This window comes from Copadichromis virginalis, linkage group LG5, assembly GCF_057382275.1.
Source record: "Copadichromis virginalis isolate Kocher_CV1m ecotype Utaka linkage group LG5, C_Virginalis_male_GT1.1, whole genome shotgun sequence".
In the NCBI taxonomy this organism is placed as follows: domain Eukaryota; kingdom Metazoa; phylum Chordata; class Actinopteri; order Cichliformes; family Cichlidae; genus Copadichromis; species Copadichromis virginalis.
The window spans coordinates 18,481,355-18,509,305 of record NC_140622.1 but is presented as its reverse complement, the minus strand read 5'-3'; the positions used below and the strand labels follow the sequence as shown (position 1 = coordinate 18,509,305).

The 27,951-nt window shown below is 43.8% G+C and overlaps 1 protein-coding gene across 2 annotated transcripts; it reads right to left on the bottom strand.

Moving 5' to 3' along the window:
* Nucleotides 1-1,479: 1,479 nt before the first annotated feature.
* On the bottom strand, nt 1,480-27,415 carry rassf5 (Ras association domain family member 5). Of its 2 annotated transcripts, none has more exons than XM_085456339.1 (6): nt 26,533-27,415; nt 15,005-15,132; nt 5,436-5,549; nt 4,259-4,592; nt 4,056-4,171; nt 1,480-3,939 (listed from the first exon to the last, which is right to left on the bottom strand). In XM_085456339.1, the coding sequence occupies exons 1-6, from the start codon at nt 27,299-27,301 to the stop codon at nt 3,796-3,798; spliced, it is 1,605 nt and encodes a 534-aa protein (XP_085312465.1). In that variant the 5' UTR covers nt 27,302-27,415; the 3' UTR covers nt 1,480-3,795. The 2 variants fall into 2 exon arrangements, with proteins under 2 accessions (XP_085312465.1, XP_085312466.1); XM_085456340.1 differs by having other exon boundaries at nt 5,436-5,546.
* Between the last annotated feature and the right edge of the window lie 536 nt (nt 27,416-27,951).

The following is a 27,951-nucleotide window of genomic DNA, read 5'->3' as shown; positions in this document are numbered from 1 at the left end:
CACAGGGTGTAAGATCATTGTACAATCTACACATGTCTGTGCTTCGTATATATTTTACTTTGTCATCCACCATCCACAGAGCCTCTTTATTCATATCAGAATATCAGAGTGCTTTGTGATTTTTTTTATTTATTATTACATCTTGAATGAGAATGTAGGATGTTCCTCCTTAGAGAGCAGCACTGGATGGTGTTCATTTACAAGGTTTTCATCCAACCGTGGCCGGGTAACCTCTGCTCTTTGCTTAAATTTGAATACAGTGCTTAGAGTGCAGGTCACAAGACTTTCCAACATCAGCTGGGCTTCGTATTGACACTGAACTTGGAAACCCTGATTTTAAATGTATAATTGCGCCCTCAAATTTGATAAAAGACACTGTGTCTGATTTGATTTAACACTTTATAAGGTTATATTTATGTGTCTGGAATTACTCATGCATGTGCTATTTGTAACTGATGAGCATGAATGTGCTTTATAGTTTTTTTCTGCTTTTATGTAAAACAGTAAATGTGAAAAGCCAATGGATAAAAACAATAATCATATTTTAGCATTAAAAACATCGATAACACTTTATAATAAGGCCTGCAACTAAGGGCATACTTGGCTTTTTAAGTCTTTACTTAATGTTCACTATGTTGATGTGCATGATGGATGTTTTATTTCTCCCTTATTAACCTACAAGAAAAAATAAATACCATAACATTTTGCAGGGCTATGTGACCTTACATTGATGGAGCTAAGGCTAATGTACTGTTTTCCCTTTCACATCACTGTTCAAGCCATCAAAAGGATTTCACAGGAAAGGAGTGTCTCTTTCCCTGTAAAATACCTGGAAGTCAGGCAAAGTTAAACCACTCCCTAAAATGCCCAATCCAAAAAGTACAGTGTGTTTACAATGTAAGCCTGGGAAATGTTGTTTGTTTTTCCACAAAATTACCAAGTACTGTATAAAATTATTCATGCAGTGCTTACAATTGCTTGAGCATCAGTATAATTTCTGTCTCCTTTTTTGTAAAACACCCAGAATTTAGGCAGAACCTAAAATTACTTTTGCACTACTTAAACTTACTTACAGTATAGTTATGTGTTTTGAGGGTAAAAACAAACAAACAAACAAACAAAAAACCCTTACTTGTTACCCCCTTATTCTAGCATACCTACCATTAGGTAAATATACAAATTCATAATTCAATTTAATTCCAGGGGAATTATGACCTTAGTTATGGGACATATTATAAAGTGTTGCCAAAGTATAATTTTGATTAAGGAGCTTGCACATACTGGTGAGTACTGTTGATTTAGAGCAGCTGTGACTTTACATTGAGCGGTGGTATAATAAATTTGTTAAGCTCTATGTCTTTTGTACACAGACCTCTCTTGTATCGCAGTAAAGCATTTAATAAGTATTGATTTAACAGTATAAGATTGTTCACTGAAATATTTTATACTGCTGTAAAGAAAAACAAACAAACAAAGGAGAAAGTTTCAATAAAGGAATTTCCTTTTTTTTAATTTCATTTTCAGATTTTGTACAATTCTACTGATACACACACACACACTTCTTCAAATAAAACAAAATAAAATCGCAATAAAAGCATCAGGTCTACACATCCCTCACATAATAACAATGTGGATGGTGTGAACCGTGAAATAAATAACACACACACACACACACACACACACACACACACACACACACACACACACGGAGGGTTTGGTGGAAAGACATGAGTGTTACAGGACAGAAAGAAAAATGAGAGAAACAGCACCACCCGAGGGACACAGGTTTGCACACATGCGAAAGCACCCATACATTTAACTCGGGCACCTGTGTGCTGAAACACAGTACATAGATACACAGGGGCACAAGAAAAAAAAGGCACTGCCAGCAGGAACAGCTCAGGCTTTGGGTGGTGGCGTTAAAAGTAAGAAAAAAAACAAACAAACACACAAACAGTACAGAGGGACGCATGTGCTCATGGACAACAGGCCTCGTGTATCAGTACTTTTATGCACTAAATGAAGAAGCATAAGAACTTCTCAAGGTTGAATGTTTTCTGTGATGCATGCACTCCAGATGTTTTAGCAGCCAGCTAATGTGCAGTTAGGATCCGTTACATTATACGTGCACTAAATGCACATCTTTGTAAGTGAGGCCCAATGATGGAGCGCTGTTGACAGACACACTCATTTTAAAACACTATTCACATGATCCTCACTGCCCTAAATGAGAGTGCAGACACACGCGCACACAGACGCACACACACACAAACCAACCAGTAGGAATGATACCTAAAAATGTTCATTTCAACAGTTAAGTTAAACCTTGTCACTCTTTTTCCAGTGTCTACATAATTCATATGCATTGCAAACACATCATTGGTACATCATAGCCATGTTCATGAAATTTATATATTATTATTTCCTCTTTTTTTTTTTTTTAGGTTGGAAGGCAGGTAGATTCAAGAAAACCTAAACGCATGCCCAGCCCCAGATGTTTGGACCATCATTAACCTGCGTCTACTGTAAATGTGCAAAACAGAATCAGTTTTCCTCACATACACCACCTTTAATTCAACAAACTTTTGTCTGTAATCGCTTTAATCACTCTCGGCAGATGTGCCCCCTCTCTAAGCTTTGGCATCAAAGTCCTGTAACATTTAATATACAACTCCATCAGTGTACATAAAGTGTGTCGATAAAGGTTTGTGGTTCACCTCCCTCGGCAGGCTTTTCTCCGCAGGTGGGGTTCATGCAGTTTGCAAGTGGAATTCATGCAAGTTTGATTGCGATTAAAGTGAGAGGGGAAATGGAAATTATATGACAGTTATCATCTTGGAACATGTCTGGATTATGTGTATGTTTTGCAGGAGCATGGAGAAGGGTGCCAACTGGGTGTGGCTGAAGAAGCACTGACTGAATTTAGCAAATAAGAACAGAAAAGCAGGGGCTAAAACGAGCTTGTTCTACGTGGAACAGGGCTATCTTTTTCCTCCTTTAGCTTTTCTCTGTTCCCAATTCATGCTCCCTGAGAAAAAGCCCAGAATGGATCTCGCTTTCTTATACCTGTTCTGAGATTTCGAAACTCCTTAAGAAAACATTTTCTAAGGAGAAGCACGGGTTGCCAGTACTTCAACTCCCACCCTAAATACCTCCCTTAGAACTCCAGAGAGATAAAATAGCACATCTGCTGATAACTGATATATCATTTCCAGGAACAACACAGTATGATTGTCCTTCCATCCCTGCATGATGCAGAAAAAAAGTAATCATGCCTACTGTTCTAATCCTAAGTCTATGTGCAGGGAAGATGAGCTCAGACTCATGCATAAGTAACACTTGCAGTAGCAGCAGCAGCAGCAGCGGTAGCAGAAGAAGAGGGAATCTTTACAAACACCACTTATTATGAAAATCTATCAGTCTCAACTCGAGTTGAGTTACAGTACAGATCTTTCTGTGTGTATGTGTGTGTGTGTGCAAGCGTCCTTGGCACTATTTGTCCCATCAGCTAGAAGACAACACACACTCTGTAGCTTTTTACAACGCTTTCGACTCCCGATTCCCTTCACAAGGAGGCGACGTATGAGGGGTTGTGGTGGCGGTGAGAGGGGCTCATATGCGTCCTGAGAAAGGCTATGCAACCACGTGTGAACATGTGTGCACGTCCGCGTGTATATCTGGAGCTCCAAGAAAAGCTAGTTCGGGCTCTGCTCTGCGAATAGATCTCGAAGGTGTCGGAGTTCAAAGGGTCAGTCTCTCCCTGGGTTAAAGCCATGACGTTATGTGTGACGGGGGTCAGGGGGTATGTTGTTGAAGGGCCTGCTGTAGTTTCTTTCGGTAAACAGTGTATTTTTGCTCCACTGCTCTAATGCGCTCCGCCTCCTCTTTCTGAAGGATGACCAGGAAGTTTTGAAGCTCGGGGACAGAGAATGCATGCCACTGTGGGATTAGGAGGGAAAAGAGAAGGAGCAGATTTATAACACTTCTGGAGGCACTTACCCTCTTAACATTTGCAGCTTAGTAATAAACTTATGCATGTTTTTTTGCCTTCTCACCTCTACTTCTCCGGTCTGATTTTCCTTAAGCACAAAGCTGAGCTGCTCTGGATCTGGTCCCGCAATCAACCTTAGAAGAAGAGGGTGGTCAGAGAGAGGAAGCTTCTGGAAGAGGTCTGCAAAAAGAAAAACATAGCGTTGATATCACCAGTTACTTTTCTGGAAACCACGCGAGCTAGCGGCTGCACATGTGTTGTCCTCACCCTGTCCATCGCGGTGCGTCTGCCTGTACAACGCAAACTTGCGTGGATCGTCCAACACCATGAACTTCTTCAGCAAGCCCTTGATGACCTCTCCTGTGGTGGTTTGAGAGCTGATGTGGAGCTGCTTCACACTGTCGCTTGGTAGATAGAAGGACGTTCTCTTCTCTGAATGCTCAGAGTCTGTAGCTTCCTGCTCCTTCGGCGGAGCTTGGAGGCGGTCGCTGACCTGCTTGGACGCACCCTCTGAGGCTGACGGGTCCACGCCATGGACGGTGACTGGTCGATTGAGCCTCAGGTGGACTTTAATGAAGCCTGTGTATGAGCCGTCTGAAGCCTACAGCAAGAGAGGGAAAGGTCGTGCATTAATGTGTGCAAAGTAACAAAATGCACCCTAATGATGCTGTTTAGGATCTAATGTCCACCAAACTTGTGGTGGTTTAAGATCTTTCAATTTATAGACAGGTTAATGCAGTGAAACATGGAAATTAGGAAAATGTGAAAGATGTGTTTTTTTCTGAACTTAACAAAAGATACAGTTTTTTAAAAAAAATGAATCTTTAGTTACAGTTATGATTTTTTTTCTAATATAAGTGGAAAAACATGACAGAGCAGTTAGTTATGAAAGACCTACTGCATGAAAATTCACAGGCCTGTCAAAAAACAAACTACAAAAAAACCCACCAACCACCACCCCGAAAGCACTCTAACATGTTCAATCTTGTTTGCATAGTTCATGAGAAAAATGTTTCTCGCCGGCAGCAGCCACTTCCTGGTGCATTGCTATTCTTGTGATGTTGCAGACCAGCAGACCAAAATGAACTTTGAATGGTGTTTGCACCTGTAAGCTAAGTTAAATCAAGGCTTCCAACAGGGAAGCAATTTTTATCATCTCTTTTGTGTTTTTCAAATCATTCCCGTACTTTGTTTTGTTTTTGTTTTTAACAGTTAAAAGCTACATATATAAAAGTGTGTTACTTTATTTGATCAAACTAAGTATTCCGAAATACTATTCCTAATTTAATATTTTACTTTCTACACTACATCCAGGTTTGTTTGGTTGTTTTTAATATGTGTGCATTAATGAAAAAAAAGGGAAGCTAAAATAATAAGGTTTCATTGTGACTTTGAGACTGAATAGTGCAAATTTACAAATTTGTTTAAAAAACAAAACTCTCACCAATTTCATTCCATTTTCTGTGACTTGAGCGTTATACGCTTCAATCCTGGCCCGCACTTCTTCCACTGATAGGTCTTTTGTCGCTCCCTTCTCTTCTTCCTTTGCTGCATTCTGCTGTGAGGCAAAGAAAAAATTATTATCAGCACTGCACCACTGTCGCAAGTAGCAGGAATGTTTTATCTTTAACCAGCAGATGGTGCCGCTTCAATCTATCCAGAAAAACAAAAACGGTCTAATAGTCTTTGCTCAAGTTTCTGAAGAAAGATGAACCACAATCAGGAAAAACCCTTTCACCTTCCACACAGACTTGCAGACCTTGTGGGTGTCATGCTTGGCTCACAAATAAGACTAAAGAGAATCTAGGCCAGTTCCTGCAGGGTGGTCTCTCTTGACACTACCCTGCCCTCCATCTTTGCCATCCTCACACAGAAAAAGCTGACTCTGACTGCAGCTGATGGGCTTTGAATACGCGCTAAAGCATAGTTACACTAGCCCGCAGCTCTGCACGGGGACAGGAAATGTTGTGAATGGAGCTAATCGTGCATTCAGCATCTCAGCGCAAGAATATTGACAGCTTTGCCTCCCTCTTACTCATTTCCCTTTGTGAATAAGGATGAGAACAAGAGAGAGAGAGAAAGGAAGGATGCAACGAAAGGAGACGAGGGGGAGTCAAAGAGTGGGAGGCAGCGAAAGAAGGGGTAAGGAGTGATGAAAAAGCGGCTGCTGAGCCAGCCTTAGCAACACAGAGTTTGACTAGGTTATTTATAGTACAGTGGGATGCATCCTCTCTATCTCACAATAGCTTTTTTTTTTTTATTTATGTAAAATTTCCTCCCTTCTACTTGTTCGTTTGCATTTTCCGGGGAGGTGGGAGAGAGAGATTATGTGTCTTTGTGTGTGTGAGAGAGAGAGAAAATGTGATGCAGCTATGGTTTCTAGAGGGAAGTCCTCAGGTTGAAGATGAAGTCACTGTTTCTTTTTTCAATGGAAATGCAATAAGTGCACCCTTATGGTAACAAACGACACAAATAAAAGGACCCATTCTGGCTAAAACTGGGCATCTGGCAGGGGAAACGCTGCACTGCTTATTCTTTTTGTTGCTCTTCTTATTGCGCTACCAGACTCTGCCCAATTATAGTCCCACAATTCTGTAAAAATGCCAAAGTTGCAGCAGTGCAGCAGAATGAAGGTGGCGCCTTTGAGAATAAAATGTTTTACTAATTAGGACCCAAATACGAGTGTTTTTGCCTCATATCTGGATCATGAATGTAAGTATCTCTGTCATGGGGGAATTTGAAGCCTTCTGTTCTGCATCTCACAAGACCCATAAAAAGCCACTGAGTTTACTGACCCAGCTGCATTCATAAAAACATAAATAAAATAAAGAGCACATTGTGCAATCCAAGGTTAGGAAAGGAATCTGAGGGATACGGAGGAGCGGACTCGTATCGAGAATTCCGTGCAGTGGAAAGCAACAAAATGCAAAGAACCTCGCAGGAATTCCTGCGTTTGTATGTGAGTTTATAAATGTATCAGAAGCAGTGCCCTGCCCTGCCTGTCTGCATACCAGCGAGAGTGATCAGAGGACAATAGAGCCGGACAATAGTACAGTTTTCGCTCCTTTGAGGTCGGCAAAAGCCCTGACTGTGACCAGGTCGCAGAGGCGCACAGAGTCTGCAGAGGCATTCCAGGAAAACACATCTGATGGACTTGCACTGTAGATTATTGGCTCCAGAGCTAAGTGTTTCACTACATTAGATAGTTAGATATCTTTAGACTGTAAGTGCTTGAAAGTCTCTTAGCCAATGTGCAAGCACACTTCCATCATCTAATGCATACATGTAATAAGTTATCTGATTATACTGTCTCAGTCTCATATGAAACAATCAGCTCTTGTTGCCATGTTGGTTTTTAAACGCTCCTGTTTTCATAATTTAGATACCACACTTTTACCACATAAACAGCTTTTATTATGCTACTTGATTGAGCTTCACTGTGTTGGCGAGGGCGCTTGAGGCAAACCTGAAGCAACTCAAATTTGTTCTTGTTGCTGAATGCATCTAAAAGGTACATGTGTATCTAAAAAGCATGAAAAATATAAATAAAATATCTCTGACTGTTACATAAGAGTCTCTCACATACACAGACACAGACACAGTCCCTCCAAGGTGACGCAGATAAGTGTTGATGCTCTCACTCTTGTGAAGCTCGACAAGAGGTTTTACGACTGCTTGAAATATCACGGGAGTGTAGTCGATATGAAATCAAGTATCACACCTGTCTGTGTGTATCACCTGACCAGCTTTTTAACTCAAACTTGTAAGACCGACAACATGACGAGTGATGAGCGTTTTCACAAAAATACAAACATTTTGAACAGTGTGCGATGGTCACATGCAATCACATACATAAAATACACACATGGACCTATGCACACGCAAACTGTCAGCAGTTTGTTTCAGAGCGCTGTCTTTACAGGGTCAAGTGTCAAGGAGAAGTGCAAGCTGATTCTATTTCACAGCCCACAGAGCGCTGTGTGTGTGCCATCACTGCCAGCAGTGCAGGTCTGTGCATGAGTGTGCACTCACACAACAAACGCACAAAAACCTAAGCACCAGCATCAAAATAGATTTACTACCACAACTTATTGCATTTTTTTATGATGACTGAAACTGCAGATATCTACGGTTGTTGTTCGTGGTCTCACTGCGATGCTAATTTAGAGCAGGATTGTAGCTCAGTTTTTAATATGTTGTATGTTTGAGTGCAAGCAGTAACAATCATCTGTGCAATGACTAACTAACACGAGAGCTACAGTTGATTCAGCTGGTTTGGATTTAGCATCACTTGATGCTCTGGACTGGGCCCCACAGGTAGCTAGGTGGCTAATAAGGCAAGCTACGTGACACAGTAACACTTGGTTGTACACTGAAGAAGTGAGAGATTTCACGACAGGTTGATGTGTTTGGATCATATCAGAGTTTCTATTAGCTAAGATAATGTAGGAGGAAGTAATAGACACAATATTCTTGTTTTATTAGCATAACACGGTCTGTTTCTGAATAAAAGGTTACAGGTTTCCGGGTGAATATCAGTGTTATAACTCATTTATTTGGACCATACCAGAGAAACAGAAACACACACACACACACACACACACACACACACACACACACACACACACACACACACACACACACACACACACTTCAGTTCACTTCCTTATGCACAAAACTTATGATAATGTCTCTATTTACAAGTTGCATCTCAGATCTTTGCATACTCCTTTTCCATATTCAAACACGAGGATATACAGAGCACTTTGCTCTTTAAAGACGCACTGCCCCACAGGGCTGCATTTAACGCAAGCACACAATTCAGTTTCTATTGGGTATGTAGACTAGCTACCATGTTGTCTAGCTAACAGTGCTACTACATTATAATTCATATAATATTTCTTGGTTACAGGGCGTCGGGGTCATCAGTCTCAATCAGCTGGCAGCTTCTGTTCTCTCAGATCAGGCAAGTCAGCCTCCTTAGGCTGTGAGCCTGGCTGCAACCCTAACTCCACAACCTGACAGCATAGCTGGTCAATTATTCAGAGATTATACCTTCTCCAAGTCAGACACCAAAGGCAGCACAAGGCAAGGACAGCAAAGAAGGGGGATGAGCAGGTTTTACATGAACACCAACTGTCTGTGTTGGTTTGTCAGGCCGCCTCCCACTTCCTGGGTCTCTTTTCTCTTTTTCGTCTATAGTATTGACAGCGCTGCTTTTCTTTCAAGTGCTACTTTAAATACTTTGGTTATGGTTTGTTACACAATCAGGTCACTGAATGTACAGTAGAGCTAAACTAAATCTCAGGAAGTGTGAAAACTGCCAGTAAAACCAGCAATGGGTTGCTATGGTAACTAGAAAAGTGCAGTTAAACAGTACACACACACACACACACACACACACACACACACACACACACGCAGGCTTGCTCTCGTGCAAAAGTATCAGCTTTGCCTCTATGGAAACCTCTCCACTCCCACACACTGTAGAGAAGAAGCCTCCATGAAATCAGTCTGTTAAAAACAAGCAAACCTGACAAGCCAACAGAGCAACGTTGAACAATACAGCTGTATTACAGTAACCCCTTCCTACTTTCTCACACACACACACACACAGACACACACACACACACACACACACACACACACCTAGAGGCCTACTTAACCATGCACAAACGCCACCGCTTCCTCTCCTAACTTCTCCTTTTTGGATAAAAGTTTTGTTTTTTTAAATATAGAAAAAGTGCAGTAGAGTTTGTTTGCCGGCACGATTGGCGCACTGACTGAGCTTGCTCCGATATTAAAATTTCAATTATCAGGTTGACTGTACTCCTGATTCTGTACCTTAGTTGTTTGCCTAGGCTTGCGGAAGAACGAGGTCTTGGCTGTGAAGAAAGTGAAGTCCTCGCTCTCGTCATCCAGGCTGCAGTACCCACTGCTCATGCTGTTACTGCTGGTCATGGAGGGGGTCAGCACTGTGTTGACGGTCATGGAGAGGTCCGAGGACAGCCTCTGGCACCAGAAAAGCACCAGAATAGCACGTTGGCAGCTCGAGGAAGCGATGGGTTGTCTCGAAGTGACGCTTGGGCACAGTCAGAGTCTACACGCGTACAACTGCCCTTTACTCATCCAGAAATAGTCTGCGCTCCTGTGCTGATGCATCCAGAGGGTTTAGATCCCACCTGCGAGGGCGAAACAGGTGAACTCTGCTTCGATTCGGCACTTTGGGTGCTACCGGAGAGACGACCAGGAAATGCAAGCGCGAGCAACAGACGTGTCACTTCCTCCTGTCATGCGTGTGAGTGTGTGTGAGAGTCACAAACAGGCCATTCTGTATGTGCACCTGAGTATTCTCAGCTAGACATACAGACACTTTTACGCAAAGCTTGTAACTACCTCACACGCACGCACGCACAAACGTAGGCACACGGCGGAGTGATGGAGTCAGCTTACAGACTGGTTTCAAGTTAAGCTCGCTCACCTGAGAGCACCTGTTATGCCCACAAACACACACTCGTTAAGGCAAGCATGCAAGCAACACCACATCCTGCTTTGATCCTGCTCTGTGTCTCTGTGAAGACCCACTGAGAAGGAGCGAATAACAGTCCAACTAAAGTCCCTCATGCACAACCAAGTCAATTATGCTGGCATTTATTTGTGTAAGCATCCATCCGTCCCCAGGGTCTTGGGTAAATAGCAGCAGCAGAGCTCCTCGACTGCAGAAACGAGATGCTCACAGATCCCCTGCTACCTCCTCTCTGCTCTCCTTCCCATCGTTTTGACAATGTTACCAAAAAAAGGACAGAATCCTCACACTCAGCTCCTCTCTTTCTTATCCTCTCCCTCTTCTCTCAGCCTGTCTTTGCACCAGCTTCACCGCCTCACTCTCTTGCAACCTTGCTCAACCATCTGTGGTTGAGCGTGTTATCAGTCTGCAAGCGCCCTCCCCCTTCTCCCTCCACTCTCTCTCCCTCCCTCTCTCTCTCTCTTCCTGTAAGCGACTGCACCCTGCAAAGCATGGCCACTTCCTCTCACAGAGGGGAAAGAGAGAGGTATGTGTAAATAGAAAGAAATGCTGATGAGTGAGAGATATGAAGGCCCGTAACTTCTGTATGACATACAAAACACGAGCACAAACAGGAAGCAGCACAAAAGCCGGGCAAGATGGCTGCTCTGCAACTGATATTTGGGTGCAGCGTGCAACGGTTGACTGGAAACCATCATAACCGCCGTAAATGTCACTTTTATGTAGAACCATCCCGACTCTTAATTTGTCAGCACCGAAACACAGGCAGGGACCGACACAGTACTACAACAAAAAGGTGCACAATCATTGCTGTTTTGGTGATGAGGGATAGGCTTATGGTGCCCACAGAGAGAGAAAGAAAATGAAGAATGATGGCTGTTAGCATAGAGATTACCGTGACCCCTAACCTCAGAGCGACCCTACAACCTGCCCTCTAACTCTGGCAGCGACCCCCTTGCCAAAAAGCAGCCGACGCTTGCTGCTGCTGAGATTGATGTGCCCATCTGTCTGTCGGCTGCTTCAGTGCATGTAGCAAGATTTTAAAATCACACAATAAGCTTTGGGAGAACTGTGGCATGCACCGACAGTGTGTCAGCCTTTTACTGGGGTGTTTTTCATCAGGTTTAAGTCAGCTGATGACTGATAACCTGCAGCTCTGCTCCTCGCTTCCATCAGCGTAATCAGTATAGGAGAAGAGTGCTAGCAGGGGGTGCTGCACACAAACTAGAACACACACACTACTGGTCTCAAGTCGATGAAACCTGGTCAGCGTGATGATCCTTTGTGTGGCTGCAGCAGTCTCCGTCCATATGGGGCAAAAGGCGATCAATTTCTGCTGATGTACACACAAAAAGGACTCGTACTAACCACACACATGGTTACAGTTATAAAACAGAGCAATGGAAAAAAGGGGGCTGCAGGAAACAAAGTGTCGTCTCTCCTCTAGCCATTCAAGAGGCTTTATTTGAAGCACACCAGTCACTAAGTTCATATGCCACTAAAACTGACATAATCTTTTAATGCTGACATGCTGACTAATGGCCTAAATGTAAAATACATAAAAGCAATTTTGTCGTTATTGTTTTGTTCATGTGTAGCTGGACAGATGACCTGAATGTAGGACACCAAGGCAGATGAAGTAAACACAACAGGAACCGGTAATGGCGATTACAAAAACACAGAAACACAAAGTCCAAACAGCAGCAAACCAAGAATCCAAAATAAGAGCACAAGAAGCATAAGGAATGCAGGGGAAAAGCACTGAGCACAAACAAAGGGAAACACAAAGTCCACATGGACAGATGAAGACAGGGCTATTAACCCTCCTATGAGAATTTCAGTTTTGATTTTGTTCTGGGGTCTTTAAACACATCTTTCACTAGTTTTCTTTCCAGTCTTTGAAATCTTTTGCTTCCTAACTCTGCCAGGCTCGTTCTGTACTGTGTGGCTCTCTTCAGTTCTTGACACTTTTTGTGACAACTTTGTATATCTCTCTCTTGTTATATGAGCATCAACAATTCTTTTTCTCAAGTCTAAACTGATGTCTTTTGCTTTTGCCAAATAGAAATAATTTATAATTTCTAAAGAAAACTAGTGTTTGTATAAAATAGGAGCTGGTGTGATGAAAATCCCTTGCTCTACTAAAAATAGCACTTGGGAAAGTTTGACCAAAAAAAAAAAAAAAATTCATAATGATTTTGTCCTCTGGGGTTAACTGCAAAATGAGACACTGGTAGGGACAAGGAGCGGGTGAAGTAAACAAAGCACATATAAAACTAATGAAAGGCGAGCAGACAATCACAAAGAAAGGAAAGCAACAAAAACAGGAAGTACATAAAACAACACCACACATGAGAAAATAAACCTTCAAAGTAAAACAGGAAATAACTGAAAGACAAATAAATAACAAACACGCTGAAACAAGGAAAATGATGCTAAACATGATGCACGGAAACAAAATGACACCAGAAACAACTAAAAACTAAGGGAAACAACTGGGACTGTGGCATTTATGTTCCACTAGAGATTTTGATTGAAACCAATAGAGAACAAGTGGTGCTATTGGATCAAACGACAAACACACTTTGCTCCAATTCTGTGCACGCTGTTTTGATCGTATTACGCTCTATGCATTCGCTCACACTCGCTAGATGACCTCGGGACATAAGAGGAGCTGCCAACATTTTGCTGCAGGCCTGCTTGGTTAGCCAGAGTACTCTTGTGCCTGATATCTGTGTGTCTGTGCGTGTGTGGATGGACCACATCGCGTGGGTGACTGTGGATGGCATGCCAAGAGCAGCACACTCACAATCTTATAGGTCCCTAAACACAACCATGTGCTTACACAACGAGTGAATGAGGCACTATTTTGACGATGGATTTTACGTAACTACTGTATCACTTGGACGCCTCCGGACTTGTACAGTAGGAGAATAGGAAACAAGGCTAAAAGCTGAAACTTTGAATTTCAAGTTTAAAACTGTTGATTTCTTCTTTATATAGGTTACTGACTTACCATCATCCATGGATACTAAAAATGACATATTCCTTTAACATCTAAAAACTCTGATATAGAGCAAGCAACAAATAAGGTTCCTGTACACAGAGTTAGTGCTGTGGACAAGGAATGTCCACTAATTGCAGTGTGAGTGGTTCTCCGGCTCCTCCTGTCTGTATGCCGAACTGATAAAGTGCTTTATGGATGTGTGAATAAAGCCATTTGAGTGGTCAATGCAACTAAAAAGCACTTAATAAACTCATTAAGCAATCCAACGGTAGTAACCAGACCGAAAAGCAGCGCACATTTCGGTGCTTTATTTCGGTGCTTTTTTTTCCTGAGCTGTGATACACTTTAGATTCTAGCCAATCATTTTACGTTTCCGAGGATAGTAGGCGGGGCCAGGTACGTACGTTCTGTTAGAGCAGAGCTACAGATTAAAAATGTCCAAGGCGAAGCGGTCAAAAGTCTGGCTGTACTTCACAGCAAAATATGCAAACTCAGCAGCAACAAGTGCTTTAAGCTGATACTGTGATACTGTCAAAGGAGGTAACACCTCAAATCCGATGAAACACCTGGCAACGCATAGCGGGTTTTTTTTTAAAAGCCGAGAAATGCGCCGTATTTGATGGCAGCAGCAGCCGTTCTTCTCTGCGTGAGTAGCTTAATGTTGTTTGTGTGTAATTTACGTTGAGTAGGCTAACCACGTTATTACATTAATGCATGTAAGGTGAACTAGCAAACATCATCATAGCTACATGCGGCTGTCCTCTTGTTTGATGGCAGATACTCCCTTCACCCTGGCCAAAAAGGCTAAAATGACCAAAGAAAAAGTGGAAAACAGTTAAACATGAGAGGTTTAGGACAAAGTTTGTGTTTTTTCCATTGTTTAAGCACTGCTTCCAGCCAAGAGTGATACCATATATGCCCCATAGCTGCAGAAAAGGCTAACATTGTTATATTTTTACAAAAAACAGCTGAACATGAGAGGTTTTTGGACCAATTTTGTGTTCTCCATTCTTTAAGCACCGGTTTGAGCGTTTCAAAAGTACCGATTTGGCACCGGTATCGGATAAAACCTAAACGATACCCATCCCTAGTTAGGACATCCAGAAGCAAACCTCTACACTTCTGGAGAGAGTTGGTGGAGAGCCAAAGCTGGGAGAGAGAGGGCGGCAAGAGAAGTCATGAAAGTAGGAGAGCAGACGCTAATGTGACGTAGCATATTTTGTCCTGGGAACACTTTGTGACCAAAAAAAGCAAATGAGTGCATAAATACATTCTTAAGTGGAGAGTTAAGGAGGAGAGACCGCATGCAGTCAAAGTGGAGGATGGTTATGTAAAAGTGTGGGCACGGAAGGAAAGAACTCTTCCATTACCCAGCCCTGACTCACGTACACCTCTGCTGCACACGTCAAAGTGCTTACTCTTCCTCTGTACCCCCCCAAAAATGGCACCCATTTCCTGTCATGTCTTTTAAAATACTTACCCTGAACTGAGAGGCTGTGGAGGAGCTGTGCCGTCTGGGAGAAGAAGCTTCCTCGGGCTCTCTGTCCCTCTTGTTGCAGTCAATCTGTACTTTACTTTTACACTCCAGGTGACATGTGTAGCTGCAGTCTGTTGATCACACACACAAAAACAAAACACTCCAGTCAGAGACAAGAACAGAGGCGCAGAACCGAGAGGGAACAGCAGCGAATTTAATCATGTGGTGATTTAATAATGTGGCCCCTGTGAAAGTGTGAAATGGTGATTAGTCGCATGTAAGTTATAAATGAGACCCAGTTCTGACTTAATCAAAGGTGAAATCATTCAAAAGATCCATTTGCACAGAAATCTGGCTCCATCTAGTGGCTAAGGGCAGACTCACAGCTTATACAGTGTTAAACTGCTAAGAGATTATATGCATGCGTGTAGTGATTCAGGAAAAATGGAGGCATTGATACCTGAACATGTGCTCTAATCAAGCAACTTTACCTGATACTGACTAATTTAAGGCCCGGTGAAATCTGGCTGTCATAATATTACTGCTCAGAGAAGGGATCAGAGAAGTAAATTCCCCTCCAGTGGAACTACATTAGTCAGTCAATAACGAACATGTCACATCCATTAAAAATCAAATGCATAATGTAACACAGTTTTAATGCACCGCAACAACTGATGGGCTTACTCCATTTAAAGGGAACAAATGGTGCAATGCTGCCATTGGTCAACTCCCATCGACCGCCCAGCTAGAAAAGAATAGATTCAACTCCCCCCCCCCCCTTTAAAATGTCCCCAAATAGTCCATCGTTGTTCTTTAATTTCTAGGTGGTTCCGCGTATGTCAGCGTCTGTTTATTTATGCCCTGCTGACTTTATTGTGGTCAGAGACTTTCCCCATTGCAACGCGCAGCCTCAGATCTCACTTCTCCTCCGCCGGTGAGATAATCCATGCACAAGGATATAGTAAAAAAAAAAAAAGATTACTATTATAGAGCTGCACGGACAAAGAGAGAAGTGTATTTTGTGGAAGCTCTGAGTCAGACGCCTTTCATGGTTTTTGAGCTTAAAGCTTCATAAAGGACACACAGTGCGCTATACTGCATGCGCTCGGCGAGATCAAACCTCAATCCACATGTGTTGTTTTCTGTTACACCTCTTTGCTGCAGCTAGAGCTGAATGAGTAAGGCTGAGCCCTGCATGTTGTTTTTCTGTCTGCTGTTCTTAGAGGAGGGAGGGAGGAAAGAGGAGGGGGGGGGGGGTATCACTGCGTCTCTCACACTCAGCATCAGTAACCATAGTAACAAGCTTGTTAATGAAGCGCCTTGATGCGACTTTTGTTGTGATTTGGCGCTATATAAATAAAATTGAATTGAATTAATGACCACTGTTAAAGAGAAGGGCTTTAATGCTGTGTGTGGAGCTTTTCTTATTGGAAAATTAGCTAGCAGTTTCACATTATTATCCGCTACTGATTAAAAAAAAACAGAAAGGTCTATGTGGGCATTAAAGACACTGGATAATGGTGGGCTTGCTTTTTAAAGCCGGGCTACGTGGGGAAAAAGTTTTCCCATGACAGTTTAGAAGTCACTTCAGATTGAGACGCCTCTCTGCAGTGACCTCTAAACTGCTGGTGTGTGTCTGTAGCTTCAGCAGAGAGAGAAGGACGTCAGTGCCTCACCGGCAGGAGGGATGTGTTGAAGCGAGAGGAGAGTTCAGATAGGGGATGCTCTGCTCGTGACACTTTAGAGGTCACTGCAGAGAAAGAGAGATAGAAAGGAAGCACGCAGGGGAAGGAAAAGGAGAAACTCCTTTCCTGCCCTGCTTTTCTTCATTCACTCCCTCCATCCACACTCTGGCTGGCATTCTGTGCCTTTTTTCCTCTGCATTTGGCTACGCTTACACAGAAAAACCACTGCTGGTGTTTGGTTGGGTGACAACTTAAAGACGGACCCCACCCTTTTCTCTGATAAGTAACTGCAAAAGTTGGGACATGCTGAAAGGAAAACAGCCACAATGTAAGGGTGGAACGTCTTTCCCTGCTCCACACCTACATGATACACCGCTGTCAGCAAGACGTTGTTCACCTAAACTCCACGTTATTCCCACGCTGATAGCATACCTCTGCCTCGCACATAAACAAACAAAGAATGGAAATGGCATTTCAGCGTTTTGGAGTATTTTGAAAATTCACAGAAGTGTTCCTGTACAGGTTTCAGCACCTTCCTTATCCCATTCTTTTGAATTGTTTGAGCTCAGGTTTTCCTGTATGTTCAGGGTAAATGTTTGAGCGTCTGCTGGCATGCTGGTGCATGCAGGCCTGGTATTACATGAGACTCCTTCAGATGAGTGCTAATGAGCAGGTGGAAAAAAGAGTAGCAGCAGATCCAGTGAACCAGAGGGTTTCTGAAGGTCATGCAGGCGTGCTGACGTACGCACAGGCAGAACAGAAAGAGTAAGTAGGAGAAGAGTAAGCACTTTTCTTGTGTGAGTTTTCTAAGTAATTGCAGTTGAATGCAAATTGACCCCACCAGCCCCGAGCTCCTCGCTGGGACTTGCAAAAGGGGCTTTCCACTTTCTATTCTGGAAAGTACAGTGCACTCTTACGCCGTCCACTCAGTGGAGAAGTTCCTCAATCTTAAATAGATTCCACCCTGCTGGTGTTTTAGATTTTTGCAGTAGGAGATATTTACAGGAAATGCCATTTTACTTCCATATCTTTATGTGAAATTAGGCTGGAAACTACCTTTCAAAAACAACAACAACAAAAAAAAACTTCAACCACTGTCCACATTGGACTCTTCTAAAGCTGTGGGGACTTTTTTTGGTGCTTTCTCTCCCATCATTACAGGGTTCAGGATTTGAATTGTTGTTTTTCCCCCTGTAAAATACTTCTGATTAAATGGGGATGAGGTGGAGACACTTTGCTGGCAGAGAATGCAGAGCAGGTACACGATACTCAGAAACTTTCCTGAGAATGTAGCAAAGTACACTGCCACCAGCCTAGCTTCCTTCTGCGCTATTTCTGTGCTGTTTCAACGTGAAGAAGGGCTCTGGTGTTAAGTGTCACCACGGATAGACCAGTTGAGCTTGGGTCGACAACAGCCGCTGTGAGCAGAAGGAGGACGAGCTCTGATTTGTGAAGTAAATTCTGATCTCAGAGGAGGATGAGGCTGTTTTGTTTGTTTTCATTCTTTCTGGGGGGTTTTTCTTCCTTGTTTAGTTTCAGTTGAAGTACTTTGAGACGTTCCTGTACGCAATCAAACAAATTTGACTATGCCAAGAATCGGCAGGTAGGGCATGTGGGTGGTTGTGGTTGTTTTTTCTGCGACATGGTGGGTGTGGGAGACACAGGGGTGGGTAAAAACAGAGATTATCAGTGAGTTTTTGGCTATGGAGGATGTCTGTATGGTTCCAGATAGAAACGAGGGGGGGCATATTGTATTTACTCCTCGTCTGGCTGAGGATGAAGGGGTTACACAGGGGTTAGGTAGCGATAAAAAAGGGGCGAGGATATTAACACACTAATGAACCTGAAGGGAGCTCTGTAGGATTTAGAGTAGCTTTGGGGGTCTTTGGGGGGCCTTTAGCTAGTCTGATCCCATCATAGCTGATTTGAAGCAGTTATCCATGTTCTCCTACTGCGTAGCTGTTCTTCATCTCTCGGCACATTGGTGAATAAAAATATTACCGTTCCGTTTTTATACTTGTCTCCATCCTTATTCATAACTCAAACCACCCCTCCATATGCTGCCAAATCGGACATGAACAGATCTAATCTAATCCCAAATCTGAATTTAATCTGACCCTCTTACCCCTTTGACATCTGTTTTTATTTGTGTAAACAGTCATTTCATATTTCGTTCTGACATTTTTAATCTTCATCGCGGCAGAGTCTGTCTTCTCCTCTCGCAAAACTCCCATCTGCGAGGTTACAGATGCTCTGAGAATAAGCAAAACAAACAAGACAGGAAGTGGGCTTTATTTTTGTTTGTTTTTTTTAGTCTGTGCTGTGAGCTGTAAATAAATACAGCTGAATATTTTTGTGGGTAATGATTACATCGTTAGTGAATGTTTTGGAATGATGACAGTTAGGCTGCATGATTAAAAAAAACAAACAGCACATTTTTAAAAAATATGAAGTCCATACATGCATGTTGGCCCCATAAATGTCAAATAAGCAAAATTTCCATATAAAGTTATGGATCCCAACCTAACCATCACCCTACTATTAACTAAATGAGTCCATCTGAAGTGCGGTCATCAATGGATGGATGGATGGATCGATACTACATGCTAAATGAAATACAGTTACAGTAAAGCAGACTGACTGTACAGTATGTCCATATAGCGTTTATTTGAGGCTGCTTAACACATGTCCCCATCTGTTGTCACGAATGTAAAGCTTCATTCTGTGCTGACAACTGAACAAGCAAGCAGGCCTTGAGAGTTTTCCCATCATTCTATGGTGCTAATATTTCCCAGTTTCTAATTCACAAATGACTCTCAAACCTCAATAGAAGAACGTCCAGCGTAGTAAACTGCACTAAACTGCATTCCAGTGAGGCAAAACTTTTCAAATGTGCACGACAGAAGCCTTGATAAGCCACTAATAGCTTGACTCAGTGAGCGCTCAGATTTGATACTACTTGTACTTAGACTGAGAGAACAGGAAGATTTTATAGCAGCGCAATAAATTTGGCACATTTTCGTAGCTATATGGTGTTTTATATGTTGTGCAGTTTCTTTTTTTTTTTCATGTTCTGTGTGCTAATGCTTAAAAAGTACTTTATGGTTAATGGAATGGCCTCCATTTGGCTTCTGAGCACAACCTCTGATGGGCTACGGATACACAGACCGAGCCCTGACGACGTGGTTTTAAACTGACAGAGTGCACTTTTTCTAGTTATTTCTGTAAATATGCAGTAGCGCTAAATTATAGCCCCGTGTTGGCAGGAAGAACTGTCAAAAGCCTCCCCTGATATAATTATGTAACTGTGTCTTTTGTTTCAGGTCAGTTATTATATTCTCAGCAGGTTACAGCATCTAAGAAGACGCCCCGGGGATCCTCCACCATTTATAAGACTCTTTGGCAGACAAATATAGACTAAAGATGCAGTAGAAGACAGAACAGAGGAATCCAAATTGGACAGGTTCATTCTTAAAAGGATGAATAGGGTTTCCTTAGAGGGAACACCATCCAAAAATAGCTGCTATCTGTCTGTGGCAGCTTGTACTACTGATGGTGTTTCTAAAGCTTTTGAGGCCGCAGCATGACGTTACTCAGGTGGTGCAATGATGACCTGCTCCTTGAGTCATGTTTAGTTAGGCTCTTATCAGGCTCACACAGGAGGGCGCTCCTACACCTTCCCCCAAAAGATGTGCACACACATTCACACAAAATAAGCTGAAGTTTTCTTTGTTTTTTAGTGGTGGTGGGGGTTTAAGCAGCTGCTGTCACTCCCTGGCTGAATCAATGATTCTGCAGCACCCAGCCATTTCACTCCCTGCCTCTTTTTTTTTAAACCCATTCACACTTTGTGCTGATGCTACATTAGTCCTCTATTTGGAGAAAACATGGGAAAAATCAATGGCATGCAGCCTCAGGCAGGCTCACTTTAATCTCAAATTTCTGCTACAAATATGAAAGTCAATATGATAATTGACTTACAGAGGTTTTTCCAGGCAGACTGAAAAAGTGCAGGTTAAGAATAAACTCTAGTTACTGTGTGCTGTACACAAAAGCACACAGGGGGTTGATCACCCGTTAGGGGTACTGACAAAGACTAACACAGCTTACCGGCTCATTTCAAAGACAGATGGCTCGGTGCGCACAATACACAAATATTTTGGCACATGGCCGACCTCTGAGGCCAACCCAGCTCAACCTGTCTACTCATCATCTTTCCCCTTGTCCAGAGCACTGACCCTAACTAATCAATGCCCTATGCCCACATTTCCAGGTTTCACAACTTGTACACACTCTGCGGTCATCTTGATCATCTCCATACCTGAGTTGTTAAGCAGAGATCCATTGGAGGATGATCGCCGGAGGATTCGCAAGCTGTCGCTCCAGGAGCGAGACTTGGGCAGCCTCTTCAGCAGCCGCCCCAGCCGCCGCGACACGTGACCGAAGCAGGCGCTGCCAGCCTCCCCTTCCGATTCACCCGTCACCTCCTCTAGACACAGTGAAACCTGGCCGAGAAATGTCCTGCCCACCCTAACGCGCTCTGCTCCCCCAGCCCCAACTCCAGCTGCTGCCTCCCCCTTTGCCTCCTCCTGCCCTGGGACGGGAGGTGCTATCTGTGCCATGGATGGAACATGGTGGCACCATCCGGCAGGCACCGTCCTGTGTGCGTAACCCTCGCTGGAGGACCTCCTGTCCTGCCGCCGGCCGCCCCTCTCTCTCTGAGGACTGCACCAGCGCCAGCCCCCCCACTGCCCCCCTCTGCCATCCCAGCGCAGCCACTCTGCCACCGGTGCCACGCTCCGAATAAACAGCCCCCTCTCCACACGCTCTGCCACCCCTCCACCTGTACTTCTCACACCCTCCCCAGTGCTCAACCCCCTCTTCTCGCCCTACACTGTCCTCCTCGGGTCTACCCCTGAAAACAGTCGTCTTCAACCCTCAGCGTGAGGACACGAGCCCCAAATCTCTGCGGTACAACTTGTTCCTCTGTCGTCCTGCTGCTTCTCTCACCGCTGCTCTCTCATCCTCTCTTCGTCTCTCCCTCTGTCTCTGCTGCAGCACCCACACACTCCGCAGTGAAGAACGGCCAGCTTAAAGAGACAGAGACCCCCAAATGCAACCACTGCCCTAGCTTCTCTGACCCTCTCTCTCTCCTCTCTCCTCTCTTTATAGCAACAGGAGTCTTTCTGTCCCATCAGTGGCTGACTTTCCTCACTTCATTCAGTATCTGAAGACATCTTCAGACGTCACAGGCATCACTGCAGACGCTCCCAGCGCCGTTCCCCACTTTTCTGTCTCCTTGGTTTGAAATCCACATCATGGCGAAGAGGAAGTGAGTCAGCCATGCTGTCTAACCCCTCAACAGTGACATACTGAATCTTGTCAGTGTGAAGGATATGCTTCACCTTGTGTGTGTGTGTGTGTGTGAGTTTGTGTGGGTCGCTGTGACACGCAGTCCGTTGCTTCTTAATATGCACTGTGAAAGAGAAAGAGTGAAAGCTCCTGAGAGTTCTCGTCCTGCCCCACTTACAGAACTGAGCAGTACAAAGGAAAGAGATGCTCACCATTCTCACACAAATCCATTACATTACAAGAATTTTCATCTATTCTCACTGCTTTTTCCCCACTGAGGTGCCTGGTTTTTTTGTTTGTTTGTTTTTTTTAACCTGTGATGTAATGTGTGTTGCTAAAGTCTAAAATCCCCCGAATCGACCTCACCTAACAGGTTCTTGAGAATGTTTTCATTGGTCCTTACTGCTCTAACCACCTCTTCCTACACAGTCCTGCTATCAATATCCACCAAGGGCAACCTAAATATAGCCTGCTTGAACCCCCCATATACATACAGCAGAGTGGCAATGCAAAGTGAGGCAAACACAAAACACCACACGGGTCTTTCTGCAAAAATACAACAAAACCCTTCATGTCCTACATTTCTGCTTCTATTACAGCTAAACATATTAATCACCCTGATGTGTAAAGCCTCACTGAAATGACATTAAAAATAAACAGATTATAATATAGGTGTTCAATCAAGCTCTGTTCAATACTCAAAGCAGCTTTGTACTCAGACTCAACTTGATTTCAACTTTAGACACATGAGCTCCAAAGGAATGCTTTGGATGAAGTCTTATTCAAACTATATTCAGCTCAGCGCTGGCAGAGCGCAGCAGCGGTATGCAGGGACAAGAAGGTTATGAACCATTTAACACAACCCTCCTCCCATGTTTTCTTCTTCAGTGGTGAAAAAGGCCAAAGGAAAGCAGTTGCTGAGACAAGGCCTGTACTGTGTGGACCACAGGAAGAGGTAGGATAAGGATGGAGTTCAGGGAAATAATACAGTCCCTAGACAGACAGGGGGTATGCCCCGAGGTGAAAAGTGTGTGTGTGTACACTTACACAGGCTTCCTGTTAGACAAATACAGAGACGTGTGTGGGCTCACACACTTGTTCATGAATGCTTTTGCTGTTGTCATAAATTTGAGGATCACTGACCTCTCAGGTGCTCACCTTGTCAAACAGACCTCTGACATGAGAAGCAGAGACACGCAGAATAACCGATAGCAAAGCTCACAAACGGTGGTCGAAGTACAAGTTCATGCAAACATGGCCACCGTGAACAATCTCTGAAAAACTTATTGATCTAAAATAGTTGAATTACTTGAGTAATCTAGCAGTTAAATAAAATGAGGATTCAGATTCTCTGGTTGTTGCTTCAAAACTTTGGGGCATTTCAGGGGTCTTTTGTTCTTTTTCTATATTATTGCACATCATACTGTGCTGGGACAACATAACCAATGAGGAAAAATGCTAACTCTGACAGTTTTCTTTTCACTTCCTTCTGGTCTCACTTTGAAATGTTTCGTTTCTATCCCTTCAAACTGTTTATTTAACTGAATGTACAGAGAAACATTTAAGGGCATCTCTGCAATTGTCAGTAGTCATGTTTCCTCCTCTGAGGCTCTCATAGCCCTCTTATACAGCATATAATGGCCCCAGATAACACATTAACAAATCCCAAAGCATGCTATGCTGCATTGGACACTTATAAATAAGCTTACATCTACATTAAATTGCGAATTGTTCATCTGCTGCCTGAATGTTACGCTCAGGGATTAACTCCAAAGAGGTTAAAATAGCATTTCGGAAGAAACAGTGTAAATACAGACAGTGCCACATGTCTTATAGATGACCAGATCCAGCATATCAGTGTACGAGCGCCACAACAGCACGCTTCCCTGAAAGCTTTAATTAAATATTAATCTGACGTCTGATCCTGTCTGTTTGTAATCCCAGTGATTCCACTCTGGAGAGATAATCCCAGGGCTGGAGACACTCAGAGCTGAGATTAGTGGGAGTGCCCTACCCCTCCTCCTCCCTGGTATAGTGTATAGATTTACAGATGTACGTATGCATCTGCTACACACTCATTTCTTTTTAGTGTGTTTAAATTAGCGTTTTATAACAAGTCGTAATAATATGTGTAGTGCAGCGGTGTCAAACATAAGGGCTAGGGACCAGAGTCAGCCAAAGCAAAAGAAGCAGTGCATACATTTTTGGACATTTGACTGTTTTTCAGCTTTTCCTGGTGATAAAGAACTCTTCCATGGCCAGTCAAGCTAAACCAAAGGAATTAAGTAATAATAATTAAAAAATTAAATGACAGAAATGTTCCTTTTTAATCACCATCTATGGAAATATCAGTAAAGTTTTCAATGTTTATCAGATAAAAAACTGAGACATGCTGTTAAAATTGTACTTCTTTTTCTTATCGTAAGATATTTTAAGGGTTTAATGTTTAGTTAAACATCTTTATGGCCCACTTAAGATCAAAGTGGGCCGTATGTGGCCCACAACATAAACTGTGTGCATGTTTTCTGCCTATAATGGTAAGGGGGGGGGTGTCTCCTACTGGGACAGACTAGCGCCAGTAAAGCAGCTCATAAATGTCCTGACTGTCACAGTCATCAGAATCTGTGTTGGTCTTTATGCTTTCATATGTCGTGCTCCACTGAAGCCTGATGTCACATATGGCTCATATATGTGAGTAAAGTCTTTAAGCTTTACCACAAATCACATTCTCATCCATCACCCAAGAGGCGCAATAAAGATAAAGAAAACATAAACACAGAAGAAAGGCAGCAGAAGAAAGTTAAAGGCCTGTACACCAACAGAGCAGCAGACTAGAAGACTGGGAACTCTTGGGAGATTGACAGATTCCAGTGCAGAGCAAGGCCACAACTGTCCCAGGGGTGCACGCTGCACAGCTGTTTGGGCTTCGTATGCAACAAAGCAAACACAGACAAGGCCGAGCGAGTGAGGCAACCAGACAAAGATGGAGAATGATGGTTGTTTATGGTTGCAGGGCCTCTTGTCTCTCACTCCCTGTCATTTGCAGGGAGCGGGGTGCGTGCGTGCCGTTTCTATTTTGGCAGTCACGGCTGCATTTCTTCCACCGCAAAAATACCTTAAAATGCCTACATTTGGATTGCCTGCTGAACTTCACGGCTGTTCACCGCATTCACCTCAGATGTCTTCTGATAAGAGAGAGCAGATGTACAACTAATTGGTTTTATCCATGAAGAGAGTAATTGTGAAGGGGAGTGAAAAAGTTAGTGAAGTTTTTGAGATTTAAAGAAACTGTGTGTTTTGTGTGTGTGCATGTTTCTGTGGGTATATATGCTCCAGTAATCTTTCTGCTCTTGCCTCAGTGAGCTCTTGCTGATAGCACACTAAATCAGACAGCTCGGCAGTGCCGGCAAACTTGCGCTCTTTTTCCTCCATCCCTCTCTCTTGTGCACTCTCTGCTCTTAGCTCTTTGTCTCTCCTGATTCCCGTCACTTGCCATCACCCACTGTTTGCAACCACATGCCATCCTTTATTTTTCTCCTTCATTTCCTCCTGGTTTTGTTTCACTGTTTGTTTGTTTTTTAACCTGCTTCATTCATTATCCCTCCCTTTCCAATCATCCTTTATCCTGCCTTATCTCACACTACTCTGCAGCTCCAACCTCGCCATGACAAACTACTGCTGACACAATGCCTGCTCAGCAGCCGCATACACTCAAACACACACACACACACACACACACACACACACACAGAGGATGAACGCATGTGCAGTGGGTGTGCAGAGAAGCACAAAGGTACCTCAGGTTGAGTTCTAGTCCAAACTGTCTGTGACAGAGCCATGCAGATATGTTAGGAGTGGCATCATCAGATGCTGCTTTCTGTCTCTGAACACATTCTCACATCCCACAGCATCAGACTGATGTATTTAATATATTGTCCCCATTAAATGTGTCTGAGCAGACATTTCCACTACTCAGGATTTCACCAGTACACCACTGTGGATTCCATCTCGCCCTCTTTCTCTAAGTCTGGTAGCAAAGTGGGAACTCTGGGAGGCACAGCTGCAGAACTAGATAAAGCTCTTTCCGTGGAAGGATTTTGGCTGCCTGTGGTGAAAAAATCTTTGGAAATGTCCTTCCCTGTCACTCCGAGTCACTCACAAAGGCACATGCACAATTTTTGTGTGTTTGTCTGTGTGTGTGTGTGTACAAACACACAACCACAGCTATGGTTTGGCACCCAGCTACAACGTGCCCTTCATAAAAACTGCGCTGCAGGAACAAGACGCGGATCTCTAATTCAAAACACTCTGCATTCACGTGCGCAGTCTGTTCCACGATGTCTCGTGTGGGGAAATGAAACAGTAATCACACAAGTGAATGAAGCAGGTATACACCGAGTGTGTGGCGTGGCACCACATAAGCCTATAATCACTCATTTCCACGGGGAAAGAAAAAAAGCAACTCACTTGCAGTAGCCTGCTTTAACTACTTACTTTGACATTTGAGTGCCTCCACAGTGACCTGCCGGCTACACGCGTCACACCAGTCCTGCTTAACGGGCTTGGCCTCGAAACGGTGTCCTTCACCCCTTTCCGTCTTCACCCGGGGGTCCGTCCCCTGAGAGAAGATGGACCAGGCCTCCATGCGGTGAGGTTCGGGACGAGCCAGCTTCACCACTCCGGTTCTGCCCTGCGTAACCCGCTCCAGTGGAAGACCGCCGCTTTTCCCTGGCGCTGAATGCCGCAAGGAGATGCTCTGACGTCCGCTGTCTCCGTTCACAGAATCTGCCTGCGTCGCGCTCCGATGCCGGTGCAATCTTTTATGTCCACTCGCCAGCGATTCGCTCGGTATGACATTAGTGCCCGGTCCCTTCAGCGAGGAGCTCCTCCGACCCCCGCGGGCGGTGTGCTTGGCGTGACAGTCCATGTAGCTGTTGCTGCTGCAGACGCCGGTGATGTGCCCGTTGTGACTTTGCCGTGCCCCAGCGGCGGTGCCCGCGCCGCTGTCCCGCTGCTGCTCCGGGCTACGTGGCGCAGAATGGGCGGACGGAGCCCCGCATCCTTCACCGGGCATCATTCCTCCTCTCACCACCGTCCCTGTGTCTCCTCCAGCAGTGACAGACACATCTTCCTCCCCACTCCCTGAGCTTCTCCTGAACATCTCCCAGGACTTTTTCCTCGGCAGGATGGTTTTCTTCCTGCCACCGAGCTGCCCGAAGAACTGCGGACTCGGCTGCTGCCCCACCACACTCACAGACGCCATTATCCTGTCAAACCCCCTCCTGTAAGCGCGTGTGTTCGTCTGTTTGAGGGGTGTCAGTGTGCGTGTTTTCACTCCGTGCCCTGACTGTAAACTCAGCTCTCCCCGCCGTGTCACGCCTGTAGTAGTGACGCAAGGGAAACGACACTTTTAAAGCGCGAGCGCGCTTCCCCAAAGACACGAGGGATAGTAGCGCGCATGAATTTCTGTTTAACGTTTTAGCACGCTAACTAGCCCGCATCACTGGGTGATATTGAACTTGATGACGAGTCAGTGAAATTTGTTTTATTCCAGCCGGCCACTTACTGTAAATGAAGGGAAAGCAACAATCTCCTGAAACCAGAAAATGCGTTTCTTAAAGAATCACAGTTCAGGGATATGCAGAGAAATACCACGGACTGGATGTATAATGAAACGAATAGCTTAAAAATGATAAATCTTCTCTTATTTAAATAGTCCGTTTCAAGTGGGTTTTTTTGTTTTGGTGTTTTTTGTTTTTAATGGGACAGCAAATTAAAGGCCAAGATATTTGACATGCCACACGTTTACCTCAATTTTATTTTATTTTTCTAAAAAAAAGTGGAATTACCACCTCGAGATTGTATGCTTCCGCCATCCAGTCAAGTTCTGTTTATGCTGTGAGTCCAGATATA

Excerpts from the sequence above, each read along its gene's own strand:
- rassf5 (XM_085456339.1), bottom strand. The coding sequence starts at position 27,301 with ATGGCGTCTGTGAGTGTGGTGGGGCAGCAGCCGAGTCCGCAGTTCTTC. Across the intron at positions 15,133-26,532 it reads GGAGGCACTCAAATGTCAAA|ACTGCAGCTACACATGTCAC; the intron begins GTAAGTAGTTAA and ends TGTGATCAACAG. Across the intron at positions 4,172-4,258 it reads GACGCACCGCGATGGACAGG|ACCTCTTCCAGAAGCTTCCT; the intron begins GTGAGGACAACA and ends TTCTTTTTGCAG.